At 35.3% G+C, this 15,725-nt stretch overlaps 2 protein-coding genes and 1 pseudogene across 2 annotated transcripts; 1 reads left to right on the top strand and 2 right to left on the bottom strand.

The window, feature by feature from the left end:
• Positions 1-2,241: 2,241 nt before the first annotated feature.
• Positions 2,242-3,227, bottom strand: LOC107832622 (putative germin-like protein 2-1). The gene is made up of 2 exons (XM_075253721.1): positions 3,027-3,227; positions 2,242-2,929 (listed from the first exon to the last, which is right to left on the bottom strand). The coding sequence occupies exons 1-2, from the start codon at positions 3,145-3,147 to the stop codon at positions 2,394-2,396; spliced, it is 657 nt and encodes a 218-aa protein (XP_075109822.1). The 5' UTR covers positions 3,148-3,227; the 3' UTR covers positions 2,242-2,393.
• A 1,352-nt stretch (positions 3,228-4,579) lies between these two features.
• LOC107832623 (uncharacterized) lies at positions 4,580-5,863 on the top strand. The gene is made up of 3 exons (XM_075252928.1): positions 4,580-4,913; positions 4,960-5,317; positions 5,398-5,863. The coding sequence occupies exons 1-3, from the start codon at positions 4,580-4,582 to the stop codon at positions 5,861-5,863; spliced, it is 1,158 nt and encodes a 385-aa protein (XP_075109029.1).
• Positions 5,864-6,281: 418 nt separating this feature from the next.
• LOC107832628 (uncharacterized) lies at positions 6,282-11,293 on the bottom strand (annotated as a pseudogene).
• Between the last annotated feature and the right edge of the window lie 4,432 nt (positions 11,294-15,725).

Below are 15,725 nucleotides of genomic sequence, written 5' to 3'. Positions count from 1 at the left end.
AAACATGGTAAAAATTTTTATTGCCAAAACGTTTTTGATAAATCAAAACTTTCATTAGCAAAGCTGAAATTATGTACAAGAAAAAAAGGTGTTATTAAATGAAGTTGTTACCATTTATTGAAATTAGCAAGCGATATTATGGTTCGCTAAAAGAATTATTACCAATTGTCTACTTTGTTGTAGTGACTAGCTAAACGAAAAAATTTGGGGAAAAAAAAAGTGCCGCGTTGGTCTTTTAATTTGAGCTTGAAACAATTCTAAACTAATTTCAAGTCTGAGGAAGGTATTACGTGTGACTAAATTTTCAAACTAAAAATTGACTAGGAGATAGAAATTGTCTAGCTAGTGTTGCATATTAGCTACGATTCGATAGCTCTAACTAAAATGTGAGCTAACTGCACGTTTTCTTTGTAGTGAAACTTATTCTTTTGCAAATAAATATCAAACTAAATGAATTCGGTTCTTGATTTGACAAAATTCGAGTCACTTAAATTTATTTATTTATTGAAGGGCACTCAAACTTATTATAGCTCCTTAAAAGTATTATCGCTTGCATAATCTAAAGCAAGAGTTTAGGCCATTCACCTACCAATAAAGTTTTCACTTTGACAAAATCTCATTTTATACCCATTAAATCCAAACTATTTTTCCTTTAATGTTCATGCCCAAACTATTTACTATTCCTACTCATAGGCCCAAATTAATTACCCGCTAATTTTTCAACCGCAACCTACAAATAAAAGCTGAGCTAGAAAATCATCAAACTTTTCTTTGGATTTTCTTCTTTTCTCTATTATCTTATCCAGCAACCTCATAATTTTTTTTCTGGCATGCAATTAAATATTTAAGGGCTTTAGTTGTTGAGTACGAACTTTAATGAAATAGTTCCCGCAAACAAGGAATCTTGAAAGAGAACCTCAAGTTGTGAATTAGAGATTCAAACTCCAAAAGAATATCCTTAGTTTTGTGTGGCAGTAATAATATTTGTGGATATGGCATTTACAGAAGTCTCTGGTCATTTACGTCTCTGGTCCCATGCTAATATCATCCTTTGAGAATCTTTCCATTATCCACCATTGTTGGGCTTGAAGCTCAATTTTATTTTTGAAGATTTCTTGTTTGATTCAAAGTGGGTGCTGTTAAATATTGCTTATAGTACCTTCTGGAAGTTCATACTGAAATTGGATAGCATTTGGAGCTGATTTGAGGTGATTGAGATCGAAATTTTCAGTTGAAAATCGAAGAAGAATACGGCTACAGTATACCGCTACGATATACAATATGATGTAGGAGTATATAGTTATACTGCAACAGTACACTATTATAGTTTACAAAACAGTATACTGCTACAGTATACTAATATACTATAGGAGTATATAGTTATACTGCAACGGTATACTATTATAGTATACAATATATTGTTATGGTATACTGTAATAATATGCAAGATACTATAACAATATGTTGTAATAGTATACAATATACTATAATAATATACTTATTACCCGTAAATTCACTTGTCTTTTCCCTTTTAATTTATTTTAAGCTTTTACCCAAGCGTGAGGGGCAGATTGAAAATGCAAAAAAAATAATAATTATAATATGCTATATAACGTAATGGTATACTCTTACAATTAGATCCTTTTAGAATTTTTTAAATTTTTTATTGACAACTGATATTATTTTAGTTTAATAATTGAATTAAAAAAAAATTTAACTCTTTGCGTACAATTGTATACCTTGTTGGTATAGTTATATACTATACTGATATCATATGATAGTTAATATTTATTTGGTTGTATTAGCTACATTTAATTGGTACACAATTTGATTTTTATTTAGTAATAATATAAATAATAATAATAATAATAAATAGTGAAAACAATAAATGAAATTAGATTATGAAGAGAAAAAGAATATAAAAAAGAAGTTAAATGAAATTAGAAAAGGAAAAAAGAAAAAAATAAGAAGAAAACAAGAAAAATAAAAAGGAGAAAAGAAAAAAAAAAGAAAAAAAAAAGAAAAGAAGCATAGAAATAAAAAAGAATTGGAGAAAAAAAGAAAAAATTCCCCACAAAAACCTACTATGGGTAGGAAATGTAATTAGTTTATGGGTAGAAAACAAATGGGTAGACAAGGGTAAATAGTTTTGTTTTTGTGGGTAACTGTGTCAAAACCTAACTTTCAAGAAATTAAGAACTCCGTTAAACTGAATATATATTAAAAAATACAACATAAAACTCTAGAAAAAATAAATGTATCCTCTTGGAATTACATTTTCATGAATCACACAGTAAACAAACAAATATGAATTCACTCCTTTAACATAGCACACAAAATTAATAACAAAGATTCCAAGCTTCCATAGGTCTGTTCATAAATAAACTTTCTGTTTAAAATTTTGATTGCATCAGAGCAACTATGCTTTCATCCACTTGAAAAGCCTTGGCAAGAATATCTGTTGCTATAGCTGGATCCGATCCGAAAACTGCATTAGCAATGGTTATAACACCAGGATTCTGACTACTCAATGCTGCAATTGCAACAGCATTTCCCTTTCCAACATTGCGTTGGTAGTGAACAAGTCCAATAGGAAATACAAACACATCGCCTTTTTTAAGTACCTTAGTAATAAGACGATTTTCGGGGTTTGAGGTTACAAAACCAACTTGAAGAGAACCTTCAAGGACAGTGAGTATCTCAGTAGCTCTAGGGTGAGTGTGAGGAGGGTTGATTCCCCATGGTGCATAGTCGACGCGAACCAATGAAATACCAAGAGTGTTCAGTCCTGGTACTTGAGCTACATTGACAGGAGTGACCTTAGAACCAACAGCATTTGTTGTGTAGCCAGCCAAATGCAGCCCACTGAAGAAAAAGTCCTCTGCTTGAACTGACTTGGGATCTTTGCAAGCTAAGCCGTTTACCCTGTCTGAAACAATACGGTGAGAAAATGCATCAAACCATTTCATTTAAATTAAAAAATAAGAGAAAATTGCAATACACGTCTATTCATTGATTTGAAATACCTAGGCTAGCAGGATCGGCCACACAGAAATCTTGCATTGGACTTGGCTCAAAAGCTAACACATTAACACAGCAGAAACTTACTACGGCTATCAGATTCAGCAGGAGAAACAGGTTAGCCATTTCAAAACACTGAAAGCCAGAAACTAGGAGGAGCAAAACTGCAAAAGGAAGGAAGAAGTAAATGGAAGAGAAGAAAGATATTTAATTGTGGGATGATATGATTGATAAGTTAGCCTGCTTATATAGAAGAGAGGAAAGACTTCATGCATGCAAATTGGAGAGTAATATGTGTCTTTTTTGAAAAGATTGTAAAGGGCCGTCCAAGCACACATAAAGACTTTGACAAAGATTAGCTGTCATTTGATAGAACTCCTGCAGAAAGAAGACAAGAATAAGAGGTTAGCCGGCTAAGACAAAAGGAAATGGTCCAAAACTGTGTTTTAAGGATTAACAGTGTGATTCTTGAATACCAAGGATGGACAAGTGAAGGACTAATTCAACTGAGATCTGATGGACTGCTTGTTTTAGAAATTTATCCCAATCCTTCAAATTAATCAACTGCATATGGAATCCTGCTCTTCACTTGTTCTTATCAACAATAGTGATGTTGTAGAGTTATTTCTATAAAATAAAGTTCCTTTTTTTCCATTCATTGGTTATCTGCAGAGATCAACGGGACCATATTCATCATGATGTAACCTTCCAAATAATATGCTAAAGTTACAAAGTGTAATAATACAGGATCCTAGTTTTATGATTTTGATTTAGTGCATGTCTCTTGATTTACAAGAAACTACCAGTGATACCTCAAAAGGGGCAGCCCGGTGCACTAAGCTCCTGCTATGCAGGGGCGGAGGTACAATAGTGGGTGCGGGTTCGGACGAACCCACTGACTTTTTCCGAAACCTTGTATTTGTATTGAAAAATTTACCACATCTATATAAATATATTATACTGAACTCAATAACAAAAGAGGTTTGGGTTCAATGGTAGGGGTTGTAGGTTCGTGGGAAAAAGATGAGGGTTTAATTCCCCTTTAAAGCAGTATGTTATTTCGTTTTTTTTTTAATATTTTTTTCACAAATCAACTTAACGATAACGTTTTCTTTACTTTCCTTTCAACAGATACTAAATAACATTAAATACAACAGATACTAAATAACATTAAATAAAACATAACGTGCTTTCTTTCTTATAACAAAGAACAGAAGCTTCTCATTTCCCAACTCTAAACACAAACTTTTTCTTCCAAATCCCAAATCAAAAAAAGCTAGGGTTCTGCTGCTTGTGTTGATTGACATCACTGGTACCACAAATCCAGTGATCAGTGTATGCTTCCAACTCTCCATTGACATTGTGTATCAGTGTATGCTCTTTCTCCCTTACAAGTTAGACCCTTCCTTCTTCAATTCTTATTGAGTGACTCCTTGGTCTTGTTCATGTTAAAGGTACAACTGCACATGCATTACAAAAAGAAATATATTCTTTGTTTTTAAAACATTCACTGAGTTCATCTTTAATATGAGGACAAGGGTATGATGGAGCTAGTAACATGCAAGGAAACATCAATGGTCTTAAAACTTTGATTTTGAAAGATAATCCTTCGGCTCATCGCATACATTGTTTTGCTCATCAGTTGCAATTGACTCTTGTAGCTGTTGCAAAGAAACACCATGATGTAAATAATTTTTTTGACATTCTTGCTAATGTTTTGAATTTTGTTGGAGGTTCTTATAAGCGTAGGGGGATGCTTAGAGATGATCAAGCTAAAAAATTAAATGAGTTATTAGTGCTTGGTGAAGTTCATACAGGAAGTGGATTAAATCAAGAACTTGGGCTTCAAAGACCAGATAATACCCGTTGGGAATCTCACTTTAAGACATTACGTAACTTTATTTATTTATTCTCATCGATTGTTCATATACTTGGGAGTTCTTGCAAATGAGGGTTCAAATTATCAGGAGAAAGCATTAGCCAAAAGTCTAGTGGAAGATATAAGATCTTATGAGTTCATTTATATATTACATTTGATGTTAAAACTATTGGCAATTACATATGATTTGAATATGGCCCTTCAAAAAAAAAATCAAGATATTGTTAGTGCAATAAAACTTGTTGATTTCACAAAGAGGCAATTGCAAACAATGAGAGAATCTAAATGGAATTCTTTGATAGAAGATGTCTCTTCGTTTTGTGATAAGAATGGTATTGTAATCCCAAAAATGGATGAGAAGTATGCACTTGGAAAGTCGAAGCGTAAAAGCTTAACTGTTACATATTCTCATCATTTGTACGTAGAGGTTTTTTATTTTCGGAGCTTAACAGTCGTTTTAGTGAAGTGAATACTTGTCTGTTTCTTGGTATGGCTAGTTTGAGTCCTGATGATTCTTTTGTGAATTATGATAAAAACAAGATTATGAAACTTGCTACATATTATCCAAATGAGTTCACTGCTTCTAAGCTTGAAGATCTTAGTTATGAGCTTGACAACTATATTGACTATGTGCGAGAAATGGACAAGGCATTCTCTAACTTGAAAGGGCTTGGTGATCTGTCGAAGACATTGGTTAAAACAAATATTCACAAGACATGGGAACTTGTTTATTTGCTTGTCAAGCTGAGTTTGATATTACCTGTGGCTACTGCAACGGTTGAAAGAGCTTTTTCTTCAATGAAGTTTATTAAAAATGATTTGCGAAACAGGATTGGTGATGACTTTTTGAATGATTGTTTAGTTTGTTTTATAGAGGATGAAATATTTGAAAGTGTATCTAATGATGCGATCATTGATCGTTTTCAAAACATGACAACTCGTCGAGTGCAATTGAAATGGTAATGCTAAATATCGATACTCATTCTTTAGTCGGTTTGATATTGTATATTAGTTTTAGGTCATAGTCTTATTTTAAATTTTAGAACCCACACACTCCAAATCCTAGCTCCGCCTCTGCCGCTATGCGCGGGGTCCGGGAAAGGCCGGACTACAAGGGTATATTGTATCAGCCTTACCCTGCATTTCTGCAAGAGGTTGTTTCCACGGCTCGAATCCGTGACCTACCGATGATATCACAAAATTGTAATAATATGTTGTCAAAAGTTATTGAAATAGCTGCCTCAGGAAGTTGCCGCTACCCGTTACAGGTATGCGCGCTTTTGAGCAAAATCCCCCCCCCGTTAAAAAATAGGTTTAACTCATATCAAATCGAATTTTGTTCCACAACATAGACATGTCTTCCTCGGCAAAACCCTTCTCAGCGTTCAAAGGATTTGAAAGAAGTAATTCTTCAAAAACATCAATAACTTATAGAGCAAAATTCATTTTTTCATTGAGCAAATCTAACCTGAAACCTATAGAGGTTTACCAAGGGAAAACCGAAAATGAAAGAACAGAGGTGTATCAGAAGTATCACTAGAAAGCATACATATTCCATCAAGCTATAAAAGAAGCAAATAAAATTTTCAGGACTAATCGCTAGAAGATCCATCATCGTCTTCATGCGCTGCCACAACCTTCTCGAGAAACCTCTTCCTTACTCCATCCAGCACAGCTTCTCTGGACTGTTCCTGCCTGCTATACCCATCATTTAGAACAGGATCTGACTGGCACAGCGTCAATGCAACACCTGAAATAAAGGAAATGCAGATCAATCATTTCAACCCCAAAAAAGGCCAGCAGGAAGTAGCAAACATATTGTTAATACAATACTTAGCACCTGATCAAAATTCCAAAAGATTAAACTTAACAGCATAAAGAACTAGAGTTGCTATCAAGGTTTGCTGAGAATGGTTAGATGCACCAGGCGATATTTTCCAGAAAGAGGGCTGCGATTCAGGGTTTTCCCAAGGGCATAAATACCATCACATGATTCATTAAAATTACTGGTTAGGTCTCGCATGTACAAGATTAACAGCTACGTCACTTACTACAATTCAAGGACTTCTTCAAATACTAGCAGGCAAATCGAGGTAACAGGAGAAAACTTGCCAAAAGAATGACAAAACCTATGTAAAGGTTATGAAGGTCGATGGGCACAATTCCAACTTCTAGATCAACCCATGGTCACAACTCTGTTGAGATATTATAAATATCATGACAAGACAATGGGCCATGTTGTAGCAGTAAGACTGCAGCTTGCTTAACCTGATCAGCCAAAAGGCAATAATCTCTGACCATCCCATTATATCTTGTTATTTGTGGTTTTTTTTTTTTTTTTTTTTTTTTGGGGGGGGGGGTTGGGTTTATTTTAGGATACAAAGATAACATAGTGTATCAAAAGAAATCAGGAAAATACTTGGAGGGTAATTAAAACAACAGTCAGCCCTTCTCTTACAACAATTAATAAAGAAACATGCAGTCCAACTTGAAAGATATATGCCTAACCCAAAAAATATCAGAACATGCCAAGTCTGAAATAGCTGGACTGTAAAAAGAGTTATAATAGCATTTCTTTTATGAATATTGGAACTAAACAAGTCCAAATAGGGCAACATGTACAGCAACAATTCATGTGCTGACACCAACTAGCTTGGGACTGAGGCATAATTTTTGTTATTATCGTCATCGTCTTGAATTCTAGCATAAAGGAAACTTCTAGTCCTCTTTATCCCCTTGCAATTAACATGATCCAGTACAAAAGATGGTCCGCGTGGTTTTTTCTTTATCTTTTTATTTTTAATAAATGTGGTGTCCAGACCAGCTTGCGCGCACCTTGACTAATTCCATGGGATACCTCCTACCTCCCACCAGCAACAAGTATCAAGTAACTCTATCCACCAAGGCTTGCACAGACAGGAAGAAATCACTTAGTGTTTTTTGCCTCCGCTGGGATTTGAACTTGAGACCTCATGTTTCTCAACCCACTTCATTGACCACTAGGCCACACCCTTGGGTGCATGGTTAGTGTGGTTATATTTTACTATCATGAGAAATACGCTGATAGCTACAAGCCTACAACACACTCTTGAAGTAATTTCAGTTATCATCTAATTTCAGTAGTAGCACCCACCCACAGCCCTTCTTGGTGCCACAGGACCAACTCCCACAAAAGAAGGATTAGGAATAGACCATGTTTGCAGCAACAACAAAATGGGAAAATAAAAGAAAGGCCCTGCTCAAGCTTTACAGCAATTATACAAGATCTTAATAGAAAATTCCCAGAAAAGAAGAAAAATTCTGTTAATTGCACAAGCAATGGTTTATAATATGGCTTTTACCGATATAGCGTCTGCATGAAAAGCCTACACAAAAATATTCATAGAGGAAGGTAGATGGCAGTGGGCACAACACTGTAAATGAATCCAGCAAATTACTACCGCTTGAAAGAGTACTAAAAGGAAGTTGGGCCAGAAAGTCAACGACTTCATTAAATCATGCAAAAAGAGAAAAAAAGAGAAAATGTTGGGGTAGCAACGAGACAACCACTATGACGAGCATACCTTCGGGTGTGCATCTCCGACCAAAACTATGAAGCCCAACATAATTTGATTTCAATGCACTGTTGTTGTACACCAAAACAGTTGGAAGATTACAATCTGGATAGTTCGGAATGCAATCTGTGGAGATAATTTTGACAAATTTTGTTGCAGGGTACTTTGTTGCCAATTCTTCTAAGCACTGCAAAAGTATCTGGCAGCCTGAGTATCTATAAAGAGCATAAAATTCTATCAGAAAGACTGGCATGGAGCTAAAAGAGAGAAAAGAGTACCATCTATGCATAAACATATTTGAAGCTCAAGAGGATGATGTAAGCTGGCTACGGTGATGAAGAGATGAGAGCATTACTTACCCATCCTTATACAGAAGAACAACCACCCAGATATCTTCTGGAGCTTGGGAAACCTCCCGCACAAAATCCGATCCAGAAATTGGGATCACTGATCCAAATCTCACAATCTTAGCAACTTCTCTCATCTCGGCCAACCTCTTCATCCTTTAACGACAACATAGGAAACACATACAAGAAACTCTCAACTTCATATCAGCTCTGAAGCTATATAGCAATATCTCATAATTACCATATCAGTGTAATTGCATGTGCACTTTTGCATTGTGTACGTAATAAGGAGTAAAACTGAATTTGACTAAGTTGAAACAGAGGCAACTAATTCTCAAGAGCACGTCAATCACTAACAAAACTATAATGCCAAAACAGCTTTTATACCATAGTTTCTTAAACAAGACCCAAGAAACTAATCCCAACCAAAAATGAGTGCAAGAAAATAACGCCACTTGGTTTGATAATCATAACACAATTCCATAATTCTCACTTCTTAGCTTTGGAAAAGAGTTTCTTTATTTGACTTGCATTCTGAACTTTTGTTTTATTCAACAAGGGACCAAATCAGCCAGACTTTAAAGGATGGATACAGGTGTAAAGGGTGGGGTATGAATAGATAACACAATATGCATTGAAACATATGGAGATACAAAGGAATGCAAGAATGTAACAACATAGAGTCGAGGGAAAATGAATAATTGGAGAACCTCTAAAGGATGACACTTTTGAAAATGAAAAGACCATTGGATGGAACTGTTAGTCGTCTGAGAGAATAGTGGTGGGTTGATTCGTAGCAGTACGTGTACATATAGAGGCTGAACAACTACTAGGCTTACCTCAAACAGAGTACCATGTTTTAGAGGTCCAACCGACTGCTTTGCAAAGGAAGTGGTACCCCATATATGTTTGTTTTTTCGTAAGTGCCCTATATTATATATGTCCATTAAGGCGGGGAACAAATGATATACAGTCCCATTACAAAAAGCAGCTCAAGAATAGGACATTAATCTATCATGTCTCTTTATTACATTTTGTTGTACAGTGAAGGCTTATATTGTAGTCCATGGACAATCCTCAAGTTAGTAAATTTCGTAACACTTTTTTTGCAGTTTTAGTTTACTTTAAACATGATTTTTACTTGAAAAATGATTAGGAAGAGAGAAGATCCCATACTACATTCCTCTTCAATTATGAAGCTACCATGAAGCCCTTTCACTGATAACAAGAAAAGAGAATGGAAAATAATTCAACTACTGCTGCGTTTTTTGTAAGAAAGCAAAGAAGGCAGCAAATAAAATTCTACTCCATTGTGAGTGCACGAAAGCATTCTAATATAGGCCTATTCTATTGGATCTTATTTGTTCGGCTGGCTTGAAATAGCTCCTTTGTCCTACACCTTGGTGGTACGGCTTGCACTCTGCCCTCTGTTTTTCAAAAAAAATGATCTTGGCAAGCTGTTGCATTGACAGAAACAAGACACCTAGAAGACAACTCTGAAATGCTTATTAGGTGATTTTTTATGGCAGTGACGTTCCAAAGGGGGAAATGTCACTCGAAAGGTTCAAACAATCACTGTATAACCTTAAACTGGTGACGCATGAACGAATATCCTATTTCCCAACTCAATCTATAGCTTAGGATGAGAAACTAGCACAGATGCTTCTTTTATTGATTACATCAGCTGCAAAGCTGCTAAGGCCACAGCTACTCATCCATCTACAGGCACATTTTGGTACTTAGCTTTTGTGATATAACAGACCACAGTTCGAACTAGGTAATAACTTGCGTTTTATAAATGACATTGAAGCTCCTGACATTTCAAAGGCTCTAATAAATCCTAAGGTTTGATTAGCCTGTGTCTGCTAAGAAAATCAGGAAAAGAAATGTAAAGAAACAATTTTTAAACACTAACAAACTCAATAAAAGAAGGATCTTGACTTGATTTAATCTATGTCTCATCCAGGGGTGGGCGTACAATTAAAGCTGTAGCTTTGGGTCAAACCCTATATATAGAAATCTATGTACAAATATTTAATTTTGGGCCCAGTAACTATAATTAGGGAACCCATAAAGTTCAAATCCTGCACAATTGGAGTATATGAAGTGTGTATATTGAAAAAAGGGACCTGTATTCTTGGAGGAAGCGATCGTCATTGAGATCGGGGTCATCTTCGAGATCGTCAAGCTCATCTTGGGTTTTGTCATCGATCCAATCTTTGTTTTTGGATTTGGAATTGGAATTTTGATCCTCAGAAGGAGCAAAAGGGGCGGGCTTGAAAACATGGGGTTTTGGAGGGAGATTTCCGAGCTTCCTCTGTATTCGCTCTCATCAGTTCTTCCGTCGATTGTTCTTCCGAGTACACGAAATGGTAATCCCCCATTTTTTACTTGATTCTCTCTTTCGGAGAGACTATTAAGATTTGATCCTTTTCACTTTTTCTCGTTGCTGGAGTTTCTGTTAGCCTTCGTTTCTTAACCCGGATGGATACCCGTCGCCCGAACCGCATGATTAGCCACTAATAACATATGTGTTTATTTTTAAACCCCTGTTTAAAATATCTTTAATCTTTAGCCACTGTTTTAATAAACTTTACCTGCCCGGACAAAAATATCCTTTTGCTTATAAAGTTCAGGACCAAGTGTCCTTAACTTTTAAACTTGTAACTCTATGTTCAAGACTTCAGGACTACATGTCCTTAACTTTTGAACTTGAAACTCGAAGTTCAAGACCACCTGTCCTTAATTTCTGTGTTTGTAACTCTAAGTTAGACTATTAGTCCTTAACTTTTGAGCTTGTAACTATAAATTCAGGACGTATTGTCCTTAACTTTTGAGCTTGTTAGTCTAAGTTCATGACTTATTGTCCTTAACTTTTGAGCTTGTAACTGTAAGTTCAGGACCTATTGTCCTTAACTTTTAGGCTTCTTAGCCTAAGTTCAGGACGTATTGTCCTTAACTTTTGAGCTTGTTAGTCTAAGTTCAAAAATTGTGTGGAGTAGCCACTTTTTAAAGTGATATTTACTTTTTATCCAGCATTTTTAATGCTTAGCAATAGTAGTCACTAGTCTATTAAAATTAATATGAAAAGACTGTGTTACCCTTTCTTCTATCACTTCCATGTGTTAGGGAGAAGAACTGTGCCGCCGATAACGGTTTTTGATGAGCAAACTCCTCCGTTCTCTACTTTTCAGTTTTCCATTCCGTTTGTTTCTCTACTCTATAATTGTTTAATTCGGGAAATTGATAATTGCAATAGTACCAGTTGTAAAATGATCAGAATTCGAAATGAGAAATTGTGCAACTAGTTACCGTTGAGTCTGGTCTTTTCTTCTTGTTTTCACCATTTATTTGAAGAAGCTGGTTTTATCCAATTCCCTATAATTTTTACCCATTGTCAGCAGGGAATTAGTTAATTCTGCAGGTTGATAAATCAAGAGGACGACAACTTTGTCTCCAATATTAATTGAGATGGTTTCTTGAGTGGAAACAACCTCTCTGTCCCTCGGAGTAGGGGTAAGATCTGCGTACATATTACCCTTCCCAGACCACATTTGTGGGATTATACTGGGCCGTTGTTGTTGTTGTTGTTGTTATTGGTTTCTTGAGATAGAGAAGGCTTATCACTTTGCAGTGTATCACAAAAATTGAAAAGTTTCAATCAGAAATACCGACAAGAGAACATCCTGTCAATTATCCATTTTTGTTTTCATGCAACTCTGAAAATTCCGTTGGTATTTCTATTATACATACTCCATAACATAGCTTAACGCTTTAATTAATAAAGATATAGATAGAAGGAGTTATGAAAGAGACTGAAAGATTTAAGGAAGCTGACGGCGTGGCGGGTACTGCATTTTTACTCAGCGTCAAAAGTTAAGGACACTTGGTCCTGAACTTAGAGTTACAAGTTTAAAAGTTAAGGACACTTGATCCTGAACTTAGACTGACAAGCTCAAAAGTTAAGGACAATAGGTCCTGAACTTACAGTTACAAATTCAAAAGTTAAGAACTATAGGTCCTGAAGTCCTGAACTTAGACTAATAAGCTCAAAAGTTAAGGACAATAGGTCCTGAACTTAGGCTAAGAAGCCCAAAAGTTAAGGACAATCGGTCTCTGAACTTACAGTTCCAAGTTCAAAAGTTAAGGACACTTGGTCATGAACTTCAAGTTCCAAGTTCAAAAGTTAAGGACACTTGGTCCTGAACTTAGACTAACAAGCTCAAAAGTTAAGGACAATAGGTCCTGAACTTAGGCTAAGAAGCCCAAAAGTTAAGGACAATAGGTCCTGAACTTAGACTAACAAACTCAAAAGTTAAGGACAATAGGTCCTGAACTTACAGTTACAAGCTCAAAAGTTAAAGACAATATGTCTTGAACTTGGCTAAGAAGCCCAAAAGTTAAGGACAATAGGTCTTGAACTTAGACTAACAAGCTCAAAAGTTAAGGACAATAGGTCCTAAACTTACAGTTACAAGCTCAAAAGTTAAGGACTAATAGTCTTTAACTTAGAGTTACAAGCACAGAAATTAAGGACAGGTGGTCCTGAACTTCGAGTTTCAAGTTCAAAAGTTAAGGACATGTAGTCATGAAGTCCTGAACTTAGAGTTACAAGTTTAAAAGTTAACGACACTTGGTCCTGAACTTTATGGGGAAAAGGGTGTTTTCGTCCGGGCAGGTAAAGTTTATTAAAGCAACGGCTAAAGACTAAAGACATTTTAAATAGTGACTTAAAAGTAAATACATGTGTTATTAGTGGCTAACCGTGCACTTCCCCCACAATTTTTACCACTCTGAGCCCCAAAAAATCAATTCCCAAAATAGCAGCCGGAGCAACTATAAAAATTACTAATTCGAACTAGTACGTGGATAATTTTAGAAATTACTTTGATAAGAAAAAAGTTCCAACTTATCCCCCATGTTTGCGTAATACACAAGGATAATTTTTCAAGATCTGTAATTGATGTACATTTTTATTCAACCAAATGGAATATAATTAAATCAAAATGGAATAATCACGTATAAATGGGATGTCATTCTTTCGAACATTATAAAGGAAAAAGGCTATTGTTTCTTTTATATTTATAATTATTTTTTTAACTTAATCTAAAGAATGAAATGTGGGATTTTTTTAGCAACAAATAAGTTTCAACGGAAGATGAATCGAATTCAAGCCCTTGATCATTGAATTTCATCAATAGAGTGTGTATATATAAGAGAGCCTTCAAAGTTTTTATGAGATAGTTGCATTGTGTATGAATGATCTCATGTTAAAAATTGAGAAGTGCATGGTAGACATGATATATATTTTGTAGACAATACGAACGGTAAGACGTATATATACTCATATTCTGGAGTATGCATATTTGCTAGCCATTTACTTATTTGAATAAAAACAACGATTAGGTTAGATGTAAACATATAACATGGCAAAGGCCCAAAGCACAGCTGCTTACAGTTAGGTGTTGTTTGGTACAATGGTGGGATATCCATGGGATTAGTTATCCCACCTTCTATATGGGATAACACTAATCTCACCATTTTAGTGTAAAAGTTATCTCCGGAACAAATATGGGATAAAGTTGTTAGTAAACTGTATTTGTAAAATAATTCTGGAAATATAAATGAACATAAACAGAAATGAACATAAACAGAAGTGAACAACGAAATAACAGAAAACCAATCCGAGCCCACTGAATTCACAGTGTTTCCTTAAGGAATTTAATCCCCTCCTAGTACCCAAGATTATGAATTATTTCCTCCCATGATAGAACGAGTTACACACTGGTGTAGTGGTACTTCAAACCCCAGTGTTTCAGCGAACACAAAGTTCGGTAGCAAATCACACTTACTATTGCTTTGTTTGATGCTAAAAGTATGCAGAAGGAGAAGAAACTCATAAAATCGTAGTGAAATTCTAAGCAGAATAGTGTTGTATTTATAGCCAAAGTTGGGCTGAAATCTGAAGAGGTGCAACTCTTCAGAATGGCTGTTTCTGCAAAATGGCCACAACATAAATGACATTACATAAATGGCTATTTACTCAACAATAAAGAGGGAACATAAAGAAGGAAAATTGAGGAGGGTAGTTAATTTTCTGTTACCAAAACAGAAAAACGGATTGGATTTAATATTAATATTTAATATTAATATTCTGTTATTAAAACAAATATTTAATAACATTTCCGTTAATAATTTACTATTAACAAATAAATTTGGTTCAAAAAGTTAATCAATCAATCATTTGACCGAATCTGAATCTGAATCCGAAGCCGAAGCCGAGCGAGCGACGACGACGACGGCGCGAGGCTTGCCTTATTCTCAACTATTTAAGAGCTAGAAGAAGAGCAATTGCTTATATACCCATAAAAAACCCTCTTCCTCTTCCAATATAGGACAATATCCATTTACCAAGGGGAAAACTTAAAATTTCACTCAAAAATTTTATTTTCCTCCATTTCTCATTCACCCTCTTTTAAGTATTTAATTTATTAATTAAATAAATAAATAATCCAATAATCCCCCACATTAATGGAGAATGGCTATATCACGGAAGTATGCATGAAAAACTGTGTGATTCACAAGTAAGGATTAATTGCATTTGGATAAGTAGGTTTCCCTTTGAACTTTCCGTAGTGAACTTATATCGGATATACTCGATCAATCGGTAGATTTGATATCTTTGAACCGTCGAACTTTGGTGTATACCTAGACAACCACAAGTCATACAATCAACCCTTAACCGTCTTTGGTTCTCATTGTTGTGTTTGTTTCAGCCATGAACACCGCCTGGTTTCATAAGTGCGTAGAGAACTGGCCTTACAAAGTTCTCCTTGAAGCGGCTAACACTTCATACTTACATAGGTGATTCCTAAACGTGTCACCCCGTAGATACACTATTTGATATATCCCGTATCAAAATTA

This window comes from Nicotiana tabacum, chromosome 5, assembly GCF_000715075.1.
Source record: "Nicotiana tabacum cultivar K326 chromosome 5, ASM71507v2, whole genome shotgun sequence".
Lineage (NCBI taxonomy): Eukaryota > Viridiplantae > Streptophyta > Magnoliopsida > Solanales > Solanaceae > Nicotiana > Nicotiana tabacum.
This window is presented reverse-complemented; position numbering and strand designations above follow the sequence as displayed.

Coding starts and splice junctions, on each gene's coding strand:
- LOC107832623 (XM_075252928.1), top strand. CDS start 4,580: ATGCAAGGAAACATCAATGGTCTTAAAACTTTGATTTTGAAAGATAAT. Junction 4,914..4,959: donor ATCTCACTTTAAGACATTAC/GTAACTTTATTT, acceptor TATACTTGGGAG/TTCTTGCAAATGAGGGTTCA. Junction 5,318..5,397: donor GTTACATATTCTCATCATTT/GTACGTAGAGGT, acceptor TGGTATGGCTAG/TTTGAGTCCTGATGATTCTT.
- LOC107832622 (XM_075253721.1), bottom strand. CDS start 3,147: ATGGCTAACCTGTTTCTCCTGCTGAATCTGATAGCCGTAGTAAGTTTC. Junction 2,930..3,026: donor GGCCGATCCTGCTAGCCTAG/GTATTTCAAATC, acceptor GTATTGTTTCAG/ACAGGGTAAACGGCTTAGCT.